This window comes from Coregonus lavaretus (assembly GCF_964263955.1).
Source record: "Coregonus lavaretus genome assembly, chromosome: 31".
NCBI classification, from domain to species: Eukaryota; Metazoa; Chordata; class Actinopteri; order Salmoniformes; family Salmonidae; genus Coregonus; species Coregonus lavaretus.
This window is the reverse complement of record NC_140018.1, coordinates 2,241,322-2,263,837: the sequence shown is the minus strand read 5'-3', so window position 1 is coordinate 2,263,837 and position 22,516 is coordinate 2,241,322. Positions and strand designations below refer to the sequence as shown.

The window sequence follows — 22,516 nt, the reverse complement described above, 5'->3', positions numbered from 1 at the left end:
ATGGGTACCATAGAAACAGAATTTTTATTTTCTATGATGGTACTGTCAGGTCTATGTGTTTTAGAGTTACAACAACTGCTATAAGAGAATACTGTGGATATCAAGCTGCCAACACATTTAGAAACCCTCTCAGTTTAGCTACTACTTCATAAAGATAAACTTTCCTCATCATTTTATCTCTACGTATTACTACTTACTCTAAGATGCCGCCTCTAATAGTTTAAAGAAATATGTGCTTTTAAAAGATGGGGTTGACCCTTTTCACACTTCTGAGTCAAGCAGAGCTGAGCAGAGATGTACTGCTCTGGCCAGGTTAGGCACCCACCGTAGTTGTTGGAACCGTGCTGGAATGGACAATGTTAAAGGAAAATATCTAAGCCAGCACAGTTTGGTTTGGTTCGGCCCTATAGTGTGAAAAGGGTATTTATCTGACTGGTATTATATATTGAATTCTGCTGCTCCTGAGTTGAAGCTCTGCTTGACTCTAGCCCTAACCCTGCGCTGGGTTTGCTGTCCTTGAAGAAAAGAGGATAAAGAAAAAATGCAAGTGTATTTATATTTAGTTTATGTTCTTATGGTGTAACACTATGACAAGGATATGTTTGGAAATGAACATTATGATTTTATTGTCAAATCAATCAACGGTTCTTGATTTGTTTATTTTTCTCCATTTTGTATTGTTTTATTATTCCACTGTTGTGTTTTATCCCCTTCTCATGAAGAACAGTTTCCATGTGTGTTTGAGATGACAAGATATTGTATTGTGTGAAAGCAAAGCACCCCTATATTGAAGGGGAATTGTCCTGTTATGTACTCTCCTGTAGTAGCGCCTCCCAACCTGAAGGAGTGCTGTGGTACAGGTCCTGTATGCTAGAACGTTCTAGCAGTATTCAAGTAAAACAAAATTACTACGTCAACTTTAAGCCCAGGCATTAGCTCAGGGAGCTAACACAAATAAAATGGAAGAAGAACAAACGTTAGACACCTGAAAGTAACCTCAGGTTCCTCTCCTTGTACTCCCATTTGTTGAGCCCAGTGCAAGGGGGTCAGAGGCGGACGATGCAGGATAAATTGTTCCATCTGTAGCCCAGGGGGCCTGACTAAATTGGAGGTCATTGCGGAGAATGATTATTATTTGGCTAATAATGGGAGAAAAAAAAGCTGCTGTGGGTGCTTCAATTTAAAAAAATTAAATAAAATAAAAGATGGGCTAGTGTGTTAAATGCCAGGGCCGATTTGTGGTCCCAGTCCGCCCCTGAACGGGGGGTGTTTGTGCTGTGTCAGGGTCAAGGTTCAGGCGACCACCTACACTTACCTCCATGTCACCTGTCCCCAGTAAATATCAACTACATTCAATTAAAACATTCAATATAGCTCTTTGAAAATAAATCCATGACTGAATGCTGTTGTATCAATCTATCTCCAATAGTTATCTTCTGAATTACTGTTTCGCCCATTTCAGAATTTAGTGCCTTTTTTGGACAGTAGACTGTTCTGTAATTTAAATGTTTTTGTACAGTTTCTCTGTTTGGATTTTTTTTTAAACTTGTGTTTATTTTTAGTATGATATATATATACAAGAGAATAAAGCTATATCAATGTGACAACTGCAGTGTTAGTCTTTTCTGTTGCTATTCATTATTAAGTTTAATAAATAATGTTAAACTAAATTCAACTGTACATACGACACACACTTCACATGAACACATACATTTTGTAATATAATCATAGTTCACAGATTTATTCAGATTAAGAAAGCAAAAAATGTATGCGATTCATCTCTTTAAAACATAAAATACTGTATATATATACAGCTCAGGAAAAAATTAAGAGACCACTGCAAATTTTTCTTAAATCAGCATCTCTACATAAAGTCACCCAACATCAATGTGAAAGACTGGTGGAGAGCATGCCAAGACGCATGAAAGCTGTGATTGAAAAATCAGGGTTATTCCACAAAATATTGATTTCTGAACTCTTCCTAAGTTAAAACATGACTATTGTGTTGTTTAAAAAATGAACATGAACTTATTTTCTTTGCATTATTCGAGGTCTGACAACACTGCATCTTTTTTTGTTATTTTCTGCAAATAAATGCTATAAATGACAATATTCTTATTTGGAATTTGGGAGAAATGTTGTCAGTAGTTTATAGAATAAAACAAAAATGTTATTTTTACCCAAACGCATACCTATAAATAGTAAAACCAGAGAAACGGATAATTTTGCAGTGGTCTTTTAATTTCTTCCAGAGCTGTATATACCAAATTCTGGGAAAAGGTCTGTAAGAATCTATGGATACCATCAAGTGAATGATCCCATCAAACTCATTGCCAGGTCATGTGGAGTACAGTCGGTCTATCCTACAATATAAAAGATAAAAGTTAAAAGCTGCAAAATGTCCATAAGCTCGGAGATTACATATAATATAACTATAATTCTGTTAAGTATAATTTCCCCTGTCTCTCTGACCTCCAGTAGCTCGTAGCACTTCACATCGGTCTCATAGTAATAGCTATAACGAAAGTTACGGTATCAAAACACATGGTTTCTCCATTCTCTGGACATTTATTATTATGAGCCGTCCTCCTCTCACCAGCCTCTGCACTGTCTAGGATTGGTGATTAGTTGACTGGTAAGGGTGGCGTTGACCTAGGTCAACGTATGGGTTCTCCTGGGTGGTGTTGACTGTGTTGGACAACGTGGAGCATTTGCTACTGGTTCTGTCGTCCTTGGTGGTCTCCCCGATTACTCTACTGGTGTTGTAGTAGTAGAGGAACATAAAGAAACCTAGAGAGAGACGGTGATATTGAATGATAATAGAATCCAAATAACTCCAGGATACCTTTGTTATGAGATCAACTATATTACAATGTATATCTGTCTTGTCTTTAATCTACCTTGGAATGAGTTGAGGATGGTGAAGATGTAGTAGGAGGGAACCTTGAGGACCCCGTGGGCGAAGAAGGCAAAGCTCCAGGTGATTCCCAGCAGACAGCACAGCCCCATCACCGTCACTATGTCCTTGGTGCCTGTCCCTTGCTGCTGGGCCTGGTCCATGCCCAGCTTGGTCTAGGGTCAGGATCACAAGGTTACAACCATAGATATAGAACCTTAGCCAGATGTCATAGAGTCCCTACACCATGAAATGGAACAATTTGTCAGCCATTTTAGCTGGGGTCTGCTCTGTTGACATCAAATAGAACTAGAATTACCATCTGCTGATGTATGATCTGTGGTTACTTAGGACAACAGTGTATTCACATGCCAAATATAAAAAGAAATTGGACAAATGATTGTGGCCAGCGCCGTTGCTAAGATAGCTAAAGACTCTACAGGATGAGCATTGATCACATGACAGCAGTCAGGAAATGAATTAATAAAGTGGCTGTAGATATTTTGAAAAAAAAAAAAAAAACGTTTCAATGAATCGAATGACAGTAAAACAGTTTAAGTAGTTAGCTGAAATTCACTCAATGTGTTTTATCTTCCACTTCTCCGTGGTCCTCTGTGCCACGGGTGGTGCCACCCATACAGAAAACGTCTGTACGCAAGACTAAGGCGCTTTGGATAAAAGGCGTCTGCTAAATGGCCTACCGTATATTATTAATGGCTTAACGTTCTGTGCTGCTATTTCCCAATCTTTTTTTTTGTTGCTCCATCGCCTGGTCCCTTTTGTTTAGAATTCTTCCGCATTTATGCGAAACTATGGGATGTTAAGGTCTTTACGTTGGTAACCATAACAACCTTGATCTTGGTGCTCTTAAGGTAGAACAGCCAGCGCAGAACCACGATGAAGGTGGTGAACGTGAAGAGGAAGACCAGCGCATAGTAGCCGATGTTGACTATGTAGTGCACGTCAATATCCAGGATCCAGCACCTAGAGATAGAGGGGATATGAGTTAGGGTGTTAGGTATCCAGGATCCAGCACCTAGAGATAGAGGGGATATGAGTTAGGGTGTTAGGTATCCAGCACCTAGAGATAGAGGTTAGGAGATTTATTTCACTATGTAGTGTACAGTCGTGGTCAAAGGTTTTGAGAATGACACAAATACACATTTTCACAAAGTCTGCTGCCTCAGTTTTGATGATGGCAATTTGCATATACTCCAGAATGTCATGAAGAGTGATCAGATGAATTGCAAAGTCCCTCTTTGCCATGAAAATGAACTTAATCCCCCAAAAACATTTCCACTGCATTTCAGCCCTGCCACAAAAGGACCAGCTGCCATCATGTCAGTGATTCTCTCGTTAACACAGGTGAGAGTGTTGACGAGGACAAGGCTGGAGATCACTGTCATGCTGATTGAGTTAGAATAACAGACTGGAAGCTTTAAAAGGAGGGTGGTGCTTGAAATCATTATTCTTCCTCTGTTAACCATGGTTACCTACAAGGAAACACGTGCCGTCATCATTGCTTTGCACAAAAAGGGCTTCACAGGCAAGGATATTGCTGCTAGTAAGATTGCACCTAAATCAACCATTTATCGGATCATCAAGAACTTCAAGGAGAGCGGTTCAATTGTTGTGAAGAAGGCTTCAGGGCGCCCAAGAAAGTCCAGCAAGCGCCAGGACCGTCTCCTAAAGTTGATTCAGCTGCGGGATCGGGGCACCACCAGTGCAGAGCTTGCTCAGGAATGGCAGCAGGCAGGTGTGAGTGCATCTGCACGCACAGTGAGGCGAATACTTTTGGAGGATAGGTTGGTGTCAAGAAGGGCAGCAAAGAAGCCACTTCTCTCCAGGAAAAACATCAGGGACAGACTGATATTCTGCAAAAGGTACAGGGATTGGACTGCTGAGGACTGGGGTAAAGTCATTTTCTCTGATGAATCCCCTTTCTGATTGTTTGGGGCATCCGGAAAACACCTTGTCCGGAGAAGACAAGGTGAGCGCTACCATCAGTCCTGTGTCATGCCAACAGTAAAGCATCCTGAGACCATTCATGTGTGGGGTTGCTTCTCAGCCAAAGGAGTGGGCTCACTCACAATTTGCCTAAGAACACAGCCATGAATAAAATAATGGAATCAACACATCCTCCGAGAGCAATAATAATAATAATAATAATAATAATAATAATAATAATATGCCATTTAGCAGACGCTTTTATCCAAAGCGACTTACAGTCATGCGTGCATACATTTTTGTGTGTGGGTGGTCCCGGGGATCGAACCCACTACCTTGGCGTTACAAGCGCCGTGCTCTACCAGCTGAGCTACAGAGGACCACAACTTCTCCCAACCATCCAAGAACAGTTTGGTGACGACCAATGCCTTTTCCAGCATGATGGAGCACCTTGCCATAAGGCAAAAGTGATAACTAAGTGGCTCGGGGAACAAAACATCAACATTTTGGGTCCATGGCCAGGAAACTCCCCAGACCTTAATCCCATTGAGAATTTGTGGTCGATCCTCAAGAGGCGGGTGGACAAACAAAAACCCACAAATTCTGACAAACTCCAAGCATTGATTTTGCAAGAATCGGCTGCCATCAGTCAGGATGTGGCCCAGAAGTTAATTGACAGCATGCCAGGGCGGATTGCAGAGGTCTTGAAAAAGAAGGGTCAACATTGCAAATATTGACTCTTTGCGTAAACTTAATGTAATTGTCAATAAAAGCCTTTGACACTTATGGAATGCTTGTAATTATACTTCAGTATACCATAGTAACATCTGACAAAAAAAATCTCATAACACTGAAGCAGCGAACTTTGTGAAGACCAATACTTGTGTCATTCTCAAAACTTTTGACCACGACTGTAGCTGGTATTGAGGGAAGGAGCGTTACAGTGCCTTGCAAAAGTATTCATCCCCCTTGGCGTTTTTCCTATTTTGTTGCATTACAACCTGTAATTTAAATTGATTTTTTATTTGGATTTCATGTAATGGACATACACAAATTAGTCCAAATTGGTGAAGTGGAATGAAAAAAATAATTGTTTAAAAAAAAAGAAAAAAAAGTGGTGTGTGCATATGTATTCACCCCCTTTGCTATGAAGCCCCTAAATAAGATCTGGTGCAACCAATTACCTTCAGAAGTCACATAATTAGTTAAATAAAGTCCACCTGTGTGCAATCTAAATGTCACATGATCTGTCACATGATCTCAGTATATTTACACCTGTTCTGAAAGGCCCCAGAGTCTGCAACACCACTAAGCAAGGGGCACCACCAAGCAAGCAAGCGGCACCATGAAGACCAAGGAGCTCTCCAAACAGGTCAGGGACAAAGTTGTGGAGAAGTTCAGATCAGGGTTGGGCTATAAAAAAATATCAGAAACTTTGAACATCCCACGGAGCACCATTAAATCCATTATTAAAAAATTGAAAGAACATGGCACCACAACAAACCTGCCAAGAGAGGGCCGCCCACCAAAACTCACGGACCAGGCAAGGAGGGCATTAATCAGAGAGGCAACAAAGAGACCAAAGATAACCCTGAAGGAGCTGCAAAGCTCCACAGTGGAGATTGGAGTATCTGTCCATAGGACCACGTTAAGCCGTACACTCCACACAGCTGGGCTTTACGGAAGAGTGGGCAGAAAAAAGCCATTGCTTAAGGAAAAAAATAAGCAAACACGTTTGGTGTTCGCCAAAAGGCATGTGGGAGACTCCCCAAACATATGGAAGAAGGTACTCTGGTCAGATGAGACTAAAATTGAGCTTTTTGGCCATCAAGGAAAACGCTATGTCTGGCACAAAACCAACACCTCTCATCACCCAGAGAACACTATCCCCACAGTGAAGCATGGTAGTGGCAGCATCATGCTGTGGAGATGTTTTTCATCGGCAGGGACTGGGAAACTGGTCAGAATTGAAGGAATGATGGATGGCGCTAAATACAGGGATATTCTTGAGGGAAACCTGTTTCAATCTTCCAGAGATTTGAGACTGGGACAGAGGTTCACCTTCCAACAGGACAATGACCTTAAGCATACTGCTAAAGCAACACTTGAGTGGTTTAAGGGGGAAACATTTAAATGTCTTGGAATGGCCTAGTCAAAGCCCAGACCTCAATCCAATTGAGAATATGTGGTATGACTTATAGATTGCTGTACACCAGCGGAACCCATCCAACTTGAAGGAGCTGGAGCAGTTTTGTCTTGAAGAATGGGCAAAACTCCCAGTGGCTAGATTTGCCAAGCTTATAGAGACATACCCCAAGAGACTTGTAGCTGTAATTGCTGCAAAAGGTGTCTCTACACCTTTTGGTGAATAGTTATGAACGCTCAAGTTTTCTGTTTTGTTTGTTTCACAATAAAAAATATTTTGCATCTTCAAAGTGGTAGGGATGTTGTGTAAATCAAATGATACAAACCCCCCCAAAAATCAATTTTAATTACAGGTTGTAAGGCAACAAAATAGGAAAAATGCCAAGGGGGGTGAATACCTTCGCAAGCCACTGTATCATTTTCGGTATCTTTACACAGCTAGAGATGCAGGTGTCATTTGGTTACCTAGCAAGAACTTATAGTATTTTACTATGTAGTGTAGTTGGTATAGAGGGGAGGAGAGTTATTTCACTATGTAGTGTAGTTGGTATTGAGGGGAGGAGAGTTATTTCACTATGTAGTGTAGTTGGTATTGAGGGGAGGAGAGTTATTTCACTATGTAGTGTAGTTGGTATTGAGGGGAGGAGAGTTATTTCACTATGTAGTGTAGTTGGTATTGAGGGGAGGAGAGTTATTTCACTATGTAGTGTAGTTGGTATTGAGGGGAGGAGAGTTATTTCACTATGTAGTGTAGTTGGTATAGAGGGGAGGAGAGTTATTTCACTATGTAGTGTAGTTGGTATTGAGGGGAGGAGAGTTATTTCACTATGTAGTGTAGTTGGTATTGAGGGGAGGAGAGTTATTTCACTATGTAGTGTAGTTGGTATTGAGGGGAGGAGAGTTATTTCACTATGTAGTGTAGTTGGTATTGAGGGGAGGAGAGTTATTTCACTATGTAGTGTAGTTGGTATTGAGGGGAGGAGAGTTATTTCACTATGTAGTGTAGTTGGTATTGAGGGGAGGAGAGTTATTTCACTATGTAGTGTAGTTGGTATTGAGGGGAGGAGAGTTATTTCACTATGTAGTGTAGTTGGTATTGAGGGGAGGAGAGTTATTTCACTATGTAGTGTAGTTGGTATTGAGGGGAGGAGAGTTATTTCACTATGTAGTGTAGTTGGTATTGAGGGGAGGAGAGTTATTTCACTATGTAGTGTAGTTGGTATTGAGGGGAGGAGAGTTATTTCACTATGTAGTGTAGTTGGTATTGAGGGGAGGAGAGTTATTTCACTATGTAGTGTAGTTGGTATTGAGGGGAGGAGAGTTATTTCACTATGTAGTGTAGTTGGTATTGAGGGGAGGAGAGTTATTTCACTATGCAGTGTAGTTGGTATTGAGGGGAGGAGAGTTATTTCACTATGTAGTGTAGTTGGTATTGAGTTAGGGTATATGTAGTGTAGTGGCTGATGTTCATTATGTCTAGGATCCAGGACCTTCATAGCAGAATAATAAGACTGAGGGGACAGGGTCAAGCCTGGCTTGGGTCTGAGACTCTACCAAGTTATTTTCCTGTGAAAAATCAAATGTTTATCAGGTATTACTTCGTTAGTGAGACTCACGTGTACATCACCTTCCCTCCGTCAGTGTAGGTGCTCTGTTTTCCGTATTTCCCCAGACTGAAGAGTATGATCACTACCACGCTGGGCAGGACTAAGGCAGAGGACATGGATCAAACAAAAGGTAAGTAGTATATTACATTCTTTAACCATTTGCAACAACAACAAAAAAAAAAACAGTGATACTGACACTCAATTGGACCCCTCAGGCACAGGTTGAAGACATCAAATCCCTACCTGAGCAACCCCCCCCCAAAAGTCGGTACATTATCCTTACATCATAATGCCTAACATCCCAAAACCGGCCCTACCTAAAGCTAACTAACCCAGAGTACAACCCTATCTTTGGGTCATTCAAAACCTACAAGTACCCACAGTAGCTAACGCAACCTAAGTATCAGACCACTCACCCCACCCGGCGATGCAGACTTTCATGATGTAGCGCGGTATGGTGATGGCGCCTGACTTGAAGAGCTGCTGACCGAGGTGGAAGGCCTCCACGGCGAACCAGGTGAAGGTGGACAGCATGGAGTAGTGCATGGCAGCAGCCATCATCTGGCAGGCCACTGGGCTGTTCAGGCTGGCCACCCACTCATTGGACAGGAAGGTGACGTTGAGCATGAACATGGACAGGAACAGCTGGATCAGGATCCGGGTGGTTTTGTTTGACTTCGACTTCCTGGAGGTCACATTACAGGTTAGAAGTTAAGAGGTCAAAGTTCAGGGGTTAGTAGGTCAAGGGACCCCATTAGATGGCCAGAGTCGTAATTGGCTATATAAAACATTTATGAAAACAAAAAATAACCTTTTTGGTCTTAATTTAAGGTTAGGCACAAGGTTAGCAGTGTGGTTAAGTTTAAAATCAGTTTTTAGGTGAATGGAGATCATTGCTACGTGTGGAGACGGGCTGGCCATGGGCTTCGTTTTTAATATCCACACTCCCTCGGACATCCTCCTGCAATGCGCTTTGACAAGAATTGAGGAAACAAGGACGGAGGAAAGGAAGGATTTAACAGCCCTTATGTTTTCTCAGATACAGGAAGTAGTGACCAGTGCCATAATGACAGTGGGCGGAGCTACCTACCTTAGCAGGAAGTAGTGACCAGTGCCATAATGACAGTGGGCGGAGCTACCTACCTTAGCAGGAAGTAGTGACCAGTGCCATAATGACAGTGGGCGGAGCTACCTATCTTTGCAGGAATAGTGACCAGTACCATAATGACAGTGGGCGGAGCTACCTACCTTAGCAGGAAGTAGTGATCAGTACCATAATGACAGTGGGCGGAGCTACCTACCTTAGCAGGAAGTAGTGACCAGTGCAATAATGACAGTTGGTGGAGCGACCTACCTTAGCAGGAAGTAGTGACCAGTGCCATAATGACAGTGGGCGGAGCTACCTACCTTAGCAGGAAGTAGTGACCAGTGCCATAATGACAGTTGGTGGAGCGGCCTACCTTAGCAGGAAGTAGTGACCAGTGCAATAATGACAGTTGGTGGAGCGACCTACCTTAGCAGGAAGTAGTGACCAGTGCCATAATGACAGTGGGCGGAGCTACCTACCTTAGCAGGAAGTAGTGACCAGTGCCATAATGACAGTTGGTGGAGCTACCTACCTTAGCAGGAAGTAGTGACCAGTGCCATAATGACAGTTGGTGGAGCTACCTACCTTAGCAGGAAGTAGTGACCAGTGCCATAATGACAGTTGGTGGAGCGGCCTACCTTAGCAGGAAGTAGTGACCAGTGCCATAATGACAGTTGGCGGAGCGACCTACCTTAGCAGGAAGTAGTGACCAGTGCCATAATGACAGTTGGCGGAGCGACCTACCTTAGCAGGAAGTGCATGAAGAGAACCACGCCCAGGAAGAACATGGACATGCCACACCCCACATAGGTGATGTAGGTGAGAGAGTTCAGATCACTGTCTGAGATCGTCTGGTTCGGAGGGGACTGAAAAAGAGGCACAGGTTAGTGATGAACAGATTCATGTATTAGAAATCTTTTTTTTTGTTTTACTATTTCAAATAGATCTGCTTAGAATTGAAATGAAAGCAGCAACAATCTAGAGCATATGCAACATTATTAAATCAAATCCAATTTGATTTGTCACATGCTTGGTAAACAAACAACAGGTGTAGACTAACAGTGAAATGTTTACTGGCCCTCCCAACAACAGAGTAACTGGTAAAAGAATAGGGTTGCAAAATTCTGGTAACGTTCCCAAAATTCTGGTAACGTTCCCAAAATTCCAAGGTTTTTCAGAAATCCCAGTTTGAAGATAAGGAGGGAATTACCAGGAAATCCGAGAATCCTCCAACCGGGATTTGTGGAAAACCTGGGAATTTTGGGAACGTTACCGGAATTTTGCAACCCTATAAGAGAACGAGGGAACCTACCATTAGCACAGCAAAGAAAGTCAGGTGTGTACACTTGCAGGTTATGTTGTCCCCTTTCACAAAGGTCAAACAGCCATCGTCTGTCCAGTTGGGTCGACTTCCTATGAGGGGAAAAAGGTTGAGAATCGGCTACTACATACTAAGTACCTGCACACTGCGTGAGTACCGGTGTACTTCCTGAACAGTGGCCTCGTACTGTAATCAATTTCTTCAACAAATGCAGTGAGTGTGACTTCCTGGTCTTTTAAGCATACTAAGATGTGCCCTGCATATTGCTTACTACAGTTTACTAGCTACTCGCTATGCTTACTTGAAGAAGTATGCCCATTTCAAACCTTACCTCGTATAGTATGCAAATCAGTAAGGAAATGTAATGGCAGCTAAATACCTTTACCGTCCCACGACTGGCACGATGGAATGGCTCCCCCCTGGTGGAAAAAAAAGTAGTGCATTATGGGTAGGGCTGATGTACTCGTACAGTATTTAGAATAATCGTTTCACACCAAATGCAGCAAATTTGGGGGTTAGACCGACCGGGATTCAACCCAGTTTCCTGTGTAAAGTCTTATTTTGCCTGTATATTCTGTGTATTGTGGCAGCACCATTTCACCAGGTCAAATTCCTGCTACGTGTAAATGTACTTGACGAATAAAAGGTGATTCTGATTCTGTCAGTCCAACCTCTATTACACCAAGAGGTCTGAACTGAACCTTTTGATGAGTCTGTGTGTCATGTTCCTCAGCCTACAGTACATCTATGGTACATTTTCAAAGCTACTTTTCCTCTTAGGGGCCAATGTATTATATCCCACATACTGGTAACATTAACTGGCACTAGTAAAGAGCATCATCATTTACCTTCTGGACATTTCGAAAATTAAGATTTATGTGGTCGGTTAGATTGGCAATGATGGTGCCCATCTCGATCGCTACCACCTCGTTATGCAGAACTGTGCTGTTATTTGCATCCTGGAAGAAAGAGCGTCCATGACAACCATGACAACCATAGCACCCCTAGGATTGCAAAATTCCGATAACCCTCCCAAAATGCTCTGGTTTTCCGGAAATACCAGTTGGAAAACTCCAGGAAAGTGGAGGGAGTAAGTAGGGAATCCGGAATCCAGGTATTTTGGGAAAATTGGGACCGGAATTCTGCGACCTTAGTGGCACCGCACCAACTGTCATTTGATTTTCTTATTTCAGTGAAAGGACAATTGAAGTCTTAGATATACCTTGGACATGTTGGGGAATCGGAAAACACCGGCAAATGCACTGCCGTTGGTTAACTTGAAGGCCTTTTCAAACGCTTCCTTTGTGACTGATACAGACCTAGAGAAGGCACCCAGTTTCCCCCGATCTTCCACAATCTGAACAACAACAAACCAGAACACAGTCAGACACAAAGAGGGTTGTAAAAAATCTGCTAACTTGTCGCAAAATGTCTAGGTTTTTCCAGAAATCTATAGGTTGGAGAATTCCGGATTTCCTGCTTATTGCTTCCTGATCCAACCAGGTTTTCTGGAAGACCAGAGAATTTTGGGAAAGTGACAACAAAAAAAAATGTTAGTTTATCTGGACCTCACCACAGGAGGCTGCTGAGGGGAGGACGGCTCATAATAATGGCCGGAACGGAGCAAATGGAATGGCATCAAACACATGGAAACCATGTTGGATGTATTTGATACCATTCCCCTGATTCCGCTCCTGCCATTACCACGAGGCCGTCCTCCCCAATTAAGGTGCCACCAACCTCCTGTGGACCTCACTATGTATGGGATAATACTATGTAATACTGATACAACAGCTACAGCCGTCCCCAGCTACAGCCGTCCCCAGCTACAGCCGTCCCCAGCTACAGCCCGTCCCCAGCTACAGCCGTCCCCAGCTACAGCCCGTCCCCAGCTACAGCCGTCCCCAGCTACAGCCGTCCCCAGCTACAGCCGTCCCCAGCTACAGCCCGTCCCCAGCTACAGCCCGTCCCCAGCTACAGCCGTCCCCAGCTACAGCCGTCCCCAGCTACAGCCATACAACAGCTACAGCCGTCCCCAGCTACAGCCGTCCCCAGCTACAGCCGTCCCCAGCTACAGCCATACAACAGCTACAGCCATACAACAGCTACAGCCGTCCCCAGCTACAGCCGTCCCCAGCTACAGCCGTCCCCAGCTACAGCCGTCCCCAGCTACAGCCGTCCCCAGCTACAGCCGTCCCCAGCTACAGCCGTCCCCAGCTACAGCCGTCCCCAGCTACAGCCATACAACAGCTACAGCCGTCCCCAGCTACAGCCGTCCCCAGCTACAGCCGTCCCCAGCTACAGCCGTCCCCAGCTACAGCCGTCCCCAGCTACAGCCGTACCCAGCTACAGCCGTCCCCAGCTACAGCCATACCCTAGTTGACCACACCTATCAGACCTCAAATGTCTAAGATAGGAAAGTCTGACCTCTGCCCAACTTTAAAAGGGGGCAGAGCAAATGTACCTATGGGACATTAAAGCATATTTTATTTTTTGTCCATCCCATCCATCCATCCATCCATCAATTCATAGGGCGGCAGGTAGCTTAGTGGGTAAGAGCGTTGTGCCAGTAACCGAAAGGTCGCTGGTTCTAATCCCCGAGCCGACTAGGTGAAAAATCTGTCGATGTGCCCTTGAGCAAGGCACTTAACCCTAATTGCTCCTGTAAGGTTGAGAGCGTCTGCTAAATGACTAAAATGAAATCCACCCACCTTAATGCTGGAGCTGGAGGAGTAGCCAAAGGAGACCTCCTCGATGTCCTTCTCTTTGGGCTTCACTATGACCCCAGTGACCGAGCCCATGAACACAGAAGCTGAGGACTCATTCATGTCTTTGACCAGAGAGGAGATATCGTTCATGGCCTTCCTGTTGAGAGGAGTACGGTGTCCATATTAGGACAGTCACACATCTATAGAATATGGCAGGGATATTCAAATTTGGACCTTGAAGCCAGTTCCACTGCTGATTTTAATTATTCCCCTCTAAATCAGGGACTGTTTTAGACCTGGGACACCAGGTGTGTGCAATTACTTATCAGGTAGAACAGAAAACCAGCAGACTCCAGACCTCCAGGCTGGGATTTGAATACCCCTTTAATACGGTGTCCGTATTAGGACAGTCACACAATCCATGGTCTTTAACAATATCCGTGAGGAGGCACTTTAGTTTTAACCAGAGATTCAGTTACTGCATGATACACGCACTTCATGCAATTCAATCTAGAGGTGATTTAGATCTCCCGTTATTTAGAATGTTGCTGTGTGTTATTTCACAGGGCAGCTGTTCCTTTGTGAGGGGAAAATGTTACCCTATAAGTGCATTTCCAAGCCTGGCAGGTGCTTGTTTGGATACTGTTATAATAATATAATAATAATATAATAATATATATAATAATAATACTGTTCTAAGTTCTCTAAAAAGTTACACTTATAGGGGTGGATTCCCGGCTATCGATTAAACCTAATCTTGGACCTAGAAGCACTTTCTAATAATTATAATATATATATATATATATATACACACTACCATTCAAAAGTTTGGGGTCACTTAGAAATGTCCTTGTTTTCCATGAAAACATACATGAAATGAGTTTGAATAGGAAATATAGCAAAATGCATTGGAAATGTAGTCATTGACAAGGTTAGAAATAATGATTTTTAATAGAAATAATAATTGTGTTCTTCAAACTTTGCTTTCGTCAAAGAATCCTCTATTTGCAGCAATTACAGCCTTGCAGACCTTTGGCATTCTAGTTGTCAATCTGAAGAGATTTCACCCCATGCTTCCTGAAGCACCTCCCACAAGTTGAATTGGCTTGATGGGCACTTTTTACGTACCATACGGTCAAGATGCTCCCACAACAGCTCAATAGGGTTGAGATCCGGTGACTGTGCTGGCCACTCCATTATAGACAGAATACCAGCTGACTGCTTCTTCCCTAAATAGTTATTGCATAGTTGGAGCTGTGCTTTGGGTCATTGTCCTGTTGTAGGAGGAAATTGGCTCCAATCAAGCGCCGTCCACAGGGTATGGCATGGCGTTGCAAAATGGAGTGATAACCTTCCTTCTTCAAGATCCCTTTTACCCTGTACAAATCTCCCACTTTACCACCACCAAAGCACCCCCAGACCATCACATTGCCTCCACCATGCTTGACAGATGGCATCAAGCACTCTTCCAGCATCTATTCATTTGGTCTGCGTCTCACAAATGTTCTTCTTTGTGAACCAAACACCTCAAACTTTGATTCGTCTGTCCATAACACTTTTTTCCAATCTTCCTCTGTCCAGTGTCTGTGTTCTTTTGCCCATCTTTTTATTGGCCAGTCTGAGATATGCGCTGTTCTGTGAAGGGAGTAGTACACAGCGTTGTACGAGATCTTCAGTTTCTTGGCAATTTCTCGCATGGAACAGCCTTCATTTCTCAGAACAAGAATAGACTGACGAGTTTCAGAAGAAAGTTATTTGTTTCTGGCCATTTTGAGCCTGTAATCGAACCCACAATTGCTGATGCTCCAGATACTCAACTAGTCTCAAGAAGGCCAGTTTTATTGCTTCTTTAAATCAGCACAACAGTTTTCAGCTGTGCTAACATAATTGCAAAAGGGTTTTCTAATGATAAATTAGGTTTATAAAATTATAAACTTGGATTAACAAACACAACGTGCCATTGGAACACAGGACTGATGGTTGCTGATAATGGGCCTCTGTACACCTCTGTGGATATTCCATTAATAATCAGCCGTTTCCAGCTACAATAGCCATTTACAACATTAACAATGTCTACACTGTATTTCTGATCAATTTGATGTTATTTTAATGGACAAAAATATTGCTTTTCTTTCGAAAACAAGGACATTTCTAAGTGACCACAAACGTTTGAACGGTAGTGTGTGTATATATATATATATATATATATATATATATACACACAGTGAGGGAAAAAGGTATTTGATCCCCTGCTGATTTTGTACGTTTGCCCACTGACAAAGAAATTATCAGTCTATAATTTTAATGGTAGGTTTATTTGAACAGTGAGAGACAGAATAACAACAACAGAATCCAGAAAAACGCATGTCAGAAATGTTATTAATTGATTTGCATTTTAAACGAGGGAAATAAGTATTTGACCCCCTCTCAATCAGAAAGATTTCTGGCTCCCAGGTGTCTTTTATACAGGTAACGAGCTGAGATTAGGAGCACACTCTTAAAGGGAGTGCTCCTAATCTCAGTTTGTTACCTGTATAAAAAAGACACCTGTCCACAGAAGCAATCAATCAATCAGATTCCAAACTCTCCACCATGGTCAAGACCAAAGAGCTCTCCAAGGATGTCAGGGACAAGATTGTAGACCTACACAAGGCTGGAATGGGCTACAAGACCATCGCCAAGCAGCTTGGTGAGAAGGTGACAACAGTTGGTGCGATTATTTGCAAATGGAAGTAACACAAAATAACTGTCAATCTCCCTCGGCCTGGGGCTCCATGCAAGATCTCACCTCATGGAGTTGCAATGATCATAAGAACGGTGAGGAATCAGCCCAGAACTACACAGGAGGATCTTGTCAATGATCTCAAGGCAGCTGGGACCATAGTCACCAAGAAAACAATTGGTAACACACTACGCCGTGAAGGACTGAAATCCTCCAGCGCCCGCAAGGTTCCCCTGCTCAAGAAAGCACATATACAGAGCCGTCTGAAGTTTGCCAATGAACATCTGAATGATTCAGAGGAGAACTGGGTGAAAGTGTTGTGGTCAGATGAGACCAAAATTGAGCTCTTTGGCATTACATTTACATTTTAGTCATTTAGCAGACGCTCTTATCCAGAGCGACTTACAGTTAGTGAGTGCATACATTATTTTATTTTTTCATACTGGAGTCGAACCCACAACCCTGGCGTTGCAAATGCCATGCTCTACCAACTGAGCTACATCCCTGCCGGCCATTCCCTCCCCTACCCTGGACGACGCTGGGCCAATTGTGCGCCGCCCCATGGGTCTCCCGGTCGCGGCCTGCTACGACAGAGCCTGGATTCGAACCAGGATCTCTAGGAGGAATGCTGCCTATGACCCCAAGAACACCATCCCCACCGTCAAACATGGAGGTGGAAACATTATGCGTTGGGGGTGTTTTTCTACTAAGGGGACAGGATAACTTCACCGCATCAAAGGGACGATGGACGGGGCCATGTACCGTCAAATCTTGGGTGAGAACCTCCTTCCCTCAGCCAGGGCATTGAAAATGGGTCGTGGATGGGTATTCCAGCATGACAATGACCCAAAACACACGGCCAAGGCAACAAAGGAGTGGCTCAAGAAGAAGCACATTAAGGTCCTGGAGTGGCCTAGCCAGTCTCCAGACCTTAATCCCATAGACAATCTGTGGAGGGAGCTGAAGGTTTGAGTTGCCAAACGTCAGGCTCGAAACCTTAATGACTTGGAGAAGATCTGCAAAGAGGAGTGGAACAAAATCCCTCCTGAGATGTGTGCAAACCTGGTGGCCAACTAAAAGAAACGTCTGATCTCTGTGATTGCCAACAAGGGTTTTGCCACCAAGTACTAAGTAATGTTTTGTAGAGGGGTCAAATACTTATTTTCCTCATTAAAATGCAAAAAAAAATTATAACATTTTGGACATGCGTTTTTCTGGATTTTTGTTGTTGTTATTCTGTCTCTCACTGTTCAAATAAACCTACCATTAAAATTATAGACTGATCCTGTCTTTGTCAGTGGGCAAACGTACAAAATCAGCAGGGGATCAAATACTTTTTTCCCTCACTGTATATATAATATAAAGTCTAGGACTAAGTTTAATCTTTGTCCAGGAAACTGGCCCTATGAATGATATAATAATAATAATAATAGTTATGATTGAGTCATTCTTACGAAGCCTTTTCACCATCGATGTCAACTCCCTTTTCAGTGGTAAACGTTGCTGTAGGATACAACTGTTCCACAGGGTCTTGGAATGGTTCATTACAGTTGAAACACAAAGTCTTTGGTGCTGTTGCGTCGATGATGAATTTATCTTGGTTTATGGCTCCTGAGAAGAGATCTAAAAACAAAACACACACCGTTTCTCTTTAATATATTTTTGAGGTGTTCTCACTTTATTTAGACAGAAACGAGGCAGGAAGGAAGGAGAGCAAGTGGGAAGGGATTGAACCATGGCTTCCGGTGGGGAGTCTGTGCCGGGGAGTGTTACCACTTCACCACAGCTCTGACCATTTATAAACCAACACCTTCCACCAAGAGCACGCTGCAGGTGTCTGAATTACAGTATGCTATATGGTGAATAGGTCCTAATCCAGGCACTTGTCATCTCCCGTCTGGACTACTGCAACTCAGTGTTGGCTGGGCTCCCCGCTTGTGCCATCAAACCCCTGCAATTTATCGAGAACGCTGCAGATCGCCTGGTGTTCATGGATGCCATGGGAAGCCAGGCTTCCCCAAATATTTGACCAATAAATACATTTCAATTCTAAAATAATGTATCTTACATCTCTCTCTCTGAGTTTTAATAATTTTCCATCAATTCCATCAAGTGGCCAAATGCTAGCTGGCATCAATCAATCAAACGCTACGGCTGCAACATGTTATACTCTTTTGGTCCAGACAGCATCAGATATATGGACCACACATACTGAGACAGAGGGGCTTCCTCATTCATTTTACCCACACACCACTACTGGTCACCCCGCTCCTCTGCACACTCCACTGGCTTCCAGTCGAAGCTCGCATCCACTACAAGACCATGATACTTGCCAACTGAGCAGCAAGAGGAACTGCCCCTCCCTACATTCAGGCTATGCTCAAACCCTACACCTCTGGTCTCTTGGCCCTCCCACCCCTACGGGAGGGCAGCACCCGCTCAGCCCAGTCCAAGCTCTTCTCTGTCCTGGCACCCCAACGGTGAGTCCCTGCCCATCTTCCGAAAACATCAAACCCTAAATCTTAAATAATCCCACAGCAAATTCTCTGGCAACAGCTCTGGTGGACATTCCTGCTGTCAGCATGCCAATTACAGCTCCCTCAAAACTTGAGACATCTGTGGCATTGTGTTGTGTGACAAACCTGCACATTTTAGAGTGGCCTTTTATTGTCCCCAGCACAAGGTGCACCTGTGTAATGATCATGCTATTTAATCAGCTTCTTGATATGCCACACCTGTCAGGTGGATGGATTATCTTGGCAAAGGATAAATGCTCACTAACAGGGATGTAAATCAATTTGTGCTAAGAATTTGAGATAAATATGTTTTTTGTGCATATGGAACATTTCTGGGATCTTTTATTTCAGCTCATGTAACATGGGACCAACACTTTACATGTTGCGTTTGTATGTTTGTTCAGTGTATATTTTTTAACCTTTATTTTAGCGGGGAGTCTCATCGAGACCAAGGGAGCACTGCATCTCACAATGACATAATCACGGCAGCATGGGACATACAGCAGGTTCTTACCTTTGCAGGACTCCTGCTTATACGCAGTTCCATTGCAAAGTGTAGTGGTGTTGAAACAGGAGACACTGCAGTTGGCTGTGGATGGAAAATAAGGGATTCAATTCTTTAACAGACTTTAAAAAGGTAACTTACCGGTTGAGCTGACGCGCGAGGTGTTTACCGTGAATGCGATCTCCGCGAACATCAGCGGAAAATGCCGTTAAAACATTGCCAGCTGTATAGTGAACTGAGGTATGTCACGGCTTGGATTTAAAGACATTCAGCGCTATTTCTATATGCACATGCTGAAACTCTTTACTGGACAACATAGACAGGAAGATAAAAAAACATACTTGTCTTATTTTCGATGAGAGGACATGTCCCACGGCAAGCTGTAACAAAATGCACTTGTTATTATTTTGACAAGAAGAAGAAGGAGGTGACGTTATAAAACATTAGCATCATTAATAGGAAGAGGCTGCATCTTCAACCTGTAATGTTTTTCCTGACATAGTCCAGTGTCTTGCTGCAATTCCTTCCAACCATCACACACAGAAACAATCCCATGCCATTGTTCACGTACGTCTTTGACGTGTACAGAAGATTGGAATTATTTACTTCCTGCATCCAAAATCCCCAATCCTTGCATTCTTCTAAGAACCCAAGTAAACAAAAAGGGAATAAGTCATTTTAATGAGATGTAAATATTTTGGTAATAAGAGGTATGCAAAACTGTTGTTGGCATGTGGGGTCATACTCACGCTGAAGCGTAGTAGAGTTAGTGTCGAATGAAACACTCCACATCGTTTGATTTACGGTTGTGGTGGTTTTAGATCCGTTTCCTATTGGTGAAGAAGGGAGATGATAGCTTGGTAAAAGCTAGTCTATGGTTAATTCTAGCTTTGGGACACAACATTGGGAGTATGTGGATTGGTTGGACACCCGTAGTTGTGCATCGTCTATGGTTAATTCCAAACATGGTCATAGAAGTTGGCTATACAACAAACAAATCTGGAACTAACAGGCTTGCCCGCCACTGCAGCTCGACTAAACTGAAGTTCTTCCATATCTCACATATGGTTTTCAATACCATTGTAATTCATTCCGGGCTCCTATCATTCAAAACTATATCCCATACATCACAAACTGTAATGAAACTCACCACAACATGGTTTCAGGGTACCTGTGAAGCCACCGTCAACTATCAAAATAGTCTTATCCGCAGTCAGAAAACTCTGGATATCCCCTGTTTCTTGTTGGAAATGCCCTGGTTTATATTTCTTTTTTCCAGGGCCTATAAAAATAAAACATAAGACACAGATACAAAAAAATCGTTCCAAAAGGGTTCTTCAGCTGTCCCCATGGGAGAACATTTAGGCTTTATTGGCATGGGAAACATATGTTTACAAAGCAATCTCTCTCTCCCTCCCTCTCCCGTCTCGACCTCTGAATACTTGTCTATGAAAAGCCAACTGATATTTACTCCTGTGGTGCTGACCTGTTGCACCCTCTACAACCACTGTGATTATTATTTGACCCTCCTGGTCATCTGAAGAATATTTGAACATCTTGAAGAATGATCTCGCCTTAATGGCCATGTACTCTTATAATCTCCACCCGGCACAGCCAGAAGGAGACTGGCCACCCCTCAGAGCCTGGTTCCTCTCTACCCAGTACAGCCAGAAGGAGACTGGCCACCCCTCAGAACCTGGTTCCTCTCCAGGTTTCTTTCTAGGTTCCTGCCTTTCTAGGGAGTTTTTCCTATCCACCGTGCTTCTATGTCTGCATTGCTTGCTCTTTGGGGATTTAGACTGGGTTTCTGTATAAGCACTTTGTGACATCTGCTGATGTAAAAAGGGCTTTAAATACATTTGATTGATTGATTTGGGGTTCCAGCCAGATACAACTCTTTTGAAAACCCCTTTTTAGGTTCTAGATATAACCTTTTTTTCAAAGTATTGTATTAATTACAATGCATGATCTTGTTAGATTGCTTTCCCACAGAAAGGAAGGCCAAGCAATACCTTTGATATTGTAATATAGTAATCAGGCTTGGGGTCAATTCGAATTGAATTCAGTCAATATAGGAAATTAATTCGATTTTGATTTCAATTTTCAATGACTAAAGAGGAGAAGCTATTTCTTTCAAAAGTTGTTCCCGTTTTTTTTTTTTTATGTTAAATTCAAATCATTTCTTGAATTGAGTGACTTTAATTTGAACTGACCCCAACCCTGATAGTAATATACAGGACGCCTACATTGAGTAGGCGAAGTTAGCTGTCTACTCACAAATAGGTATCCAGAGAAGAATGGCCAGGAAAGCCAGAGTGGCCCAACTCTTCGGCTCCATGGTGTTTGTGTCGACTGCTAAAAACCGTGGATGTGGTAACACTCAGTGTTCAGATGAAAATTCAAATTCGTAGTTCAGTAAAACATTTTAAAAGTGGGCCGTTATTATACATTTGCATCCATCACAGGCTCGGCCGGGTACATTTACTGGAAGATACAGTGGCTGTTTTCTAGACATTCTCATCAAAACCTTTGTTATTTTCAGAGTTCTGAACTTTTGTACTCAATTGTTATTTACTAACAGTGATTCATTAGTAATGGACACAAAATAATTCAACGTTTTGCATTTTTGTGGCACAAAATTCATATTTTTCACAAAATATAGCATGTTACAAACAGTGCAGCCCAATATAGCCACATTATGCTGATTGATTTCAGATATACAGTCAGCTATACTATTAAAGTAATAGGAGATGAAGAAGCAACCTTACCCGTTTCTCGCTCTAACTCCGATATAGCCACGTCACGGGAGATAGCAGCAGGCGCTCTGCTGAACCGTCAAGGAATGAAAACTAAGATCCTCCCCAACGATGCCCACATGAAAATGACGTCTAAATGTGGCCCGGGAGTTTGCATGCCGACCGGAGGGTCACATTTCCCTTGCAAACTCGCACACCGCCAGTTCACAAAGCCAACAGGCCCTTCTTTGTTTGTCCGCCACCATGCAAAAGAAACAGAAACACACGGAGGCGTCGCAAATGGCACACTGTTCCCTTTATTGCGCA

The 22,516-nt window shown here is 43.0% G+C and overlaps 1 protein-coding gene across 1 annotated transcript; it reads right to left on the bottom strand.

The window, feature by feature from the left end:
* Positions 1-1,709: 1,709 nt before the first annotated feature.
* On the bottom strand, positions 1,710-22,236 carry LOC311106823 (uncharacterized protein). Its single transcript, XM_084149194.1, has 19 exons — positions 22,223-22,236; positions 21,732-21,809; positions 20,605-20,736; positions 20,204-20,284; positions 19,934-20,095; positions 19,796-19,834; positions 19,464-19,538; positions 17,888-18,056; positions 13,715-13,868; positions 12,226-12,360; positions 11,852-11,962; positions 11,383-11,422; positions 10,995-11,095; positions 10,427-10,548; positions 9,012-9,280; positions 8,605-8,695; positions 3,748-3,880; positions 2,901-3,072; positions 1,710-2,790 (listed from the first exon to the last, which is right to left on the bottom strand). The coding sequence occupies exons 2-19, from the start codon at positions 21,790-21,792 to the stop codon at positions 2,612-2,614; spliced, it is 2,226 nt and encodes a 741-aa protein (XP_084005320.1). The 5' UTR covers positions 21,793-21,809; positions 22,223-22,236; the 3' UTR covers positions 1,710-2,611.
* Positions 22,237-22,516: the final 280 nt, after the last annotated feature.

What these genes read in the sequence shown, in the direction of transcription:
- LOC311106823 (XM_084149194.1), bottom strand. Translation starts at nt 21,792, where the DNA reads ATGGAGCCGAAGAGTTGGGCCACTCTGGCTTTCCTGGCCATTCTTCTC. An exon ending in TCTTCTCTGGATACCTATTT is followed by an intron (nt 20,737 to 21,731) that starts GTGAGTAGACAG and finishes TTATTTTTATAG; the next exon opens with GCCCTGGAAAAAAGAAATAT. An exon ending in AGTCTGCATCGCCGGGTGGG is followed by an intron (nt 8,696 to 9,011) that starts GTGAGTGGTCTG and finishes CCTCTGCCTTAG; the next exon opens with TCCTGCCCAGCGTGGTAGTG.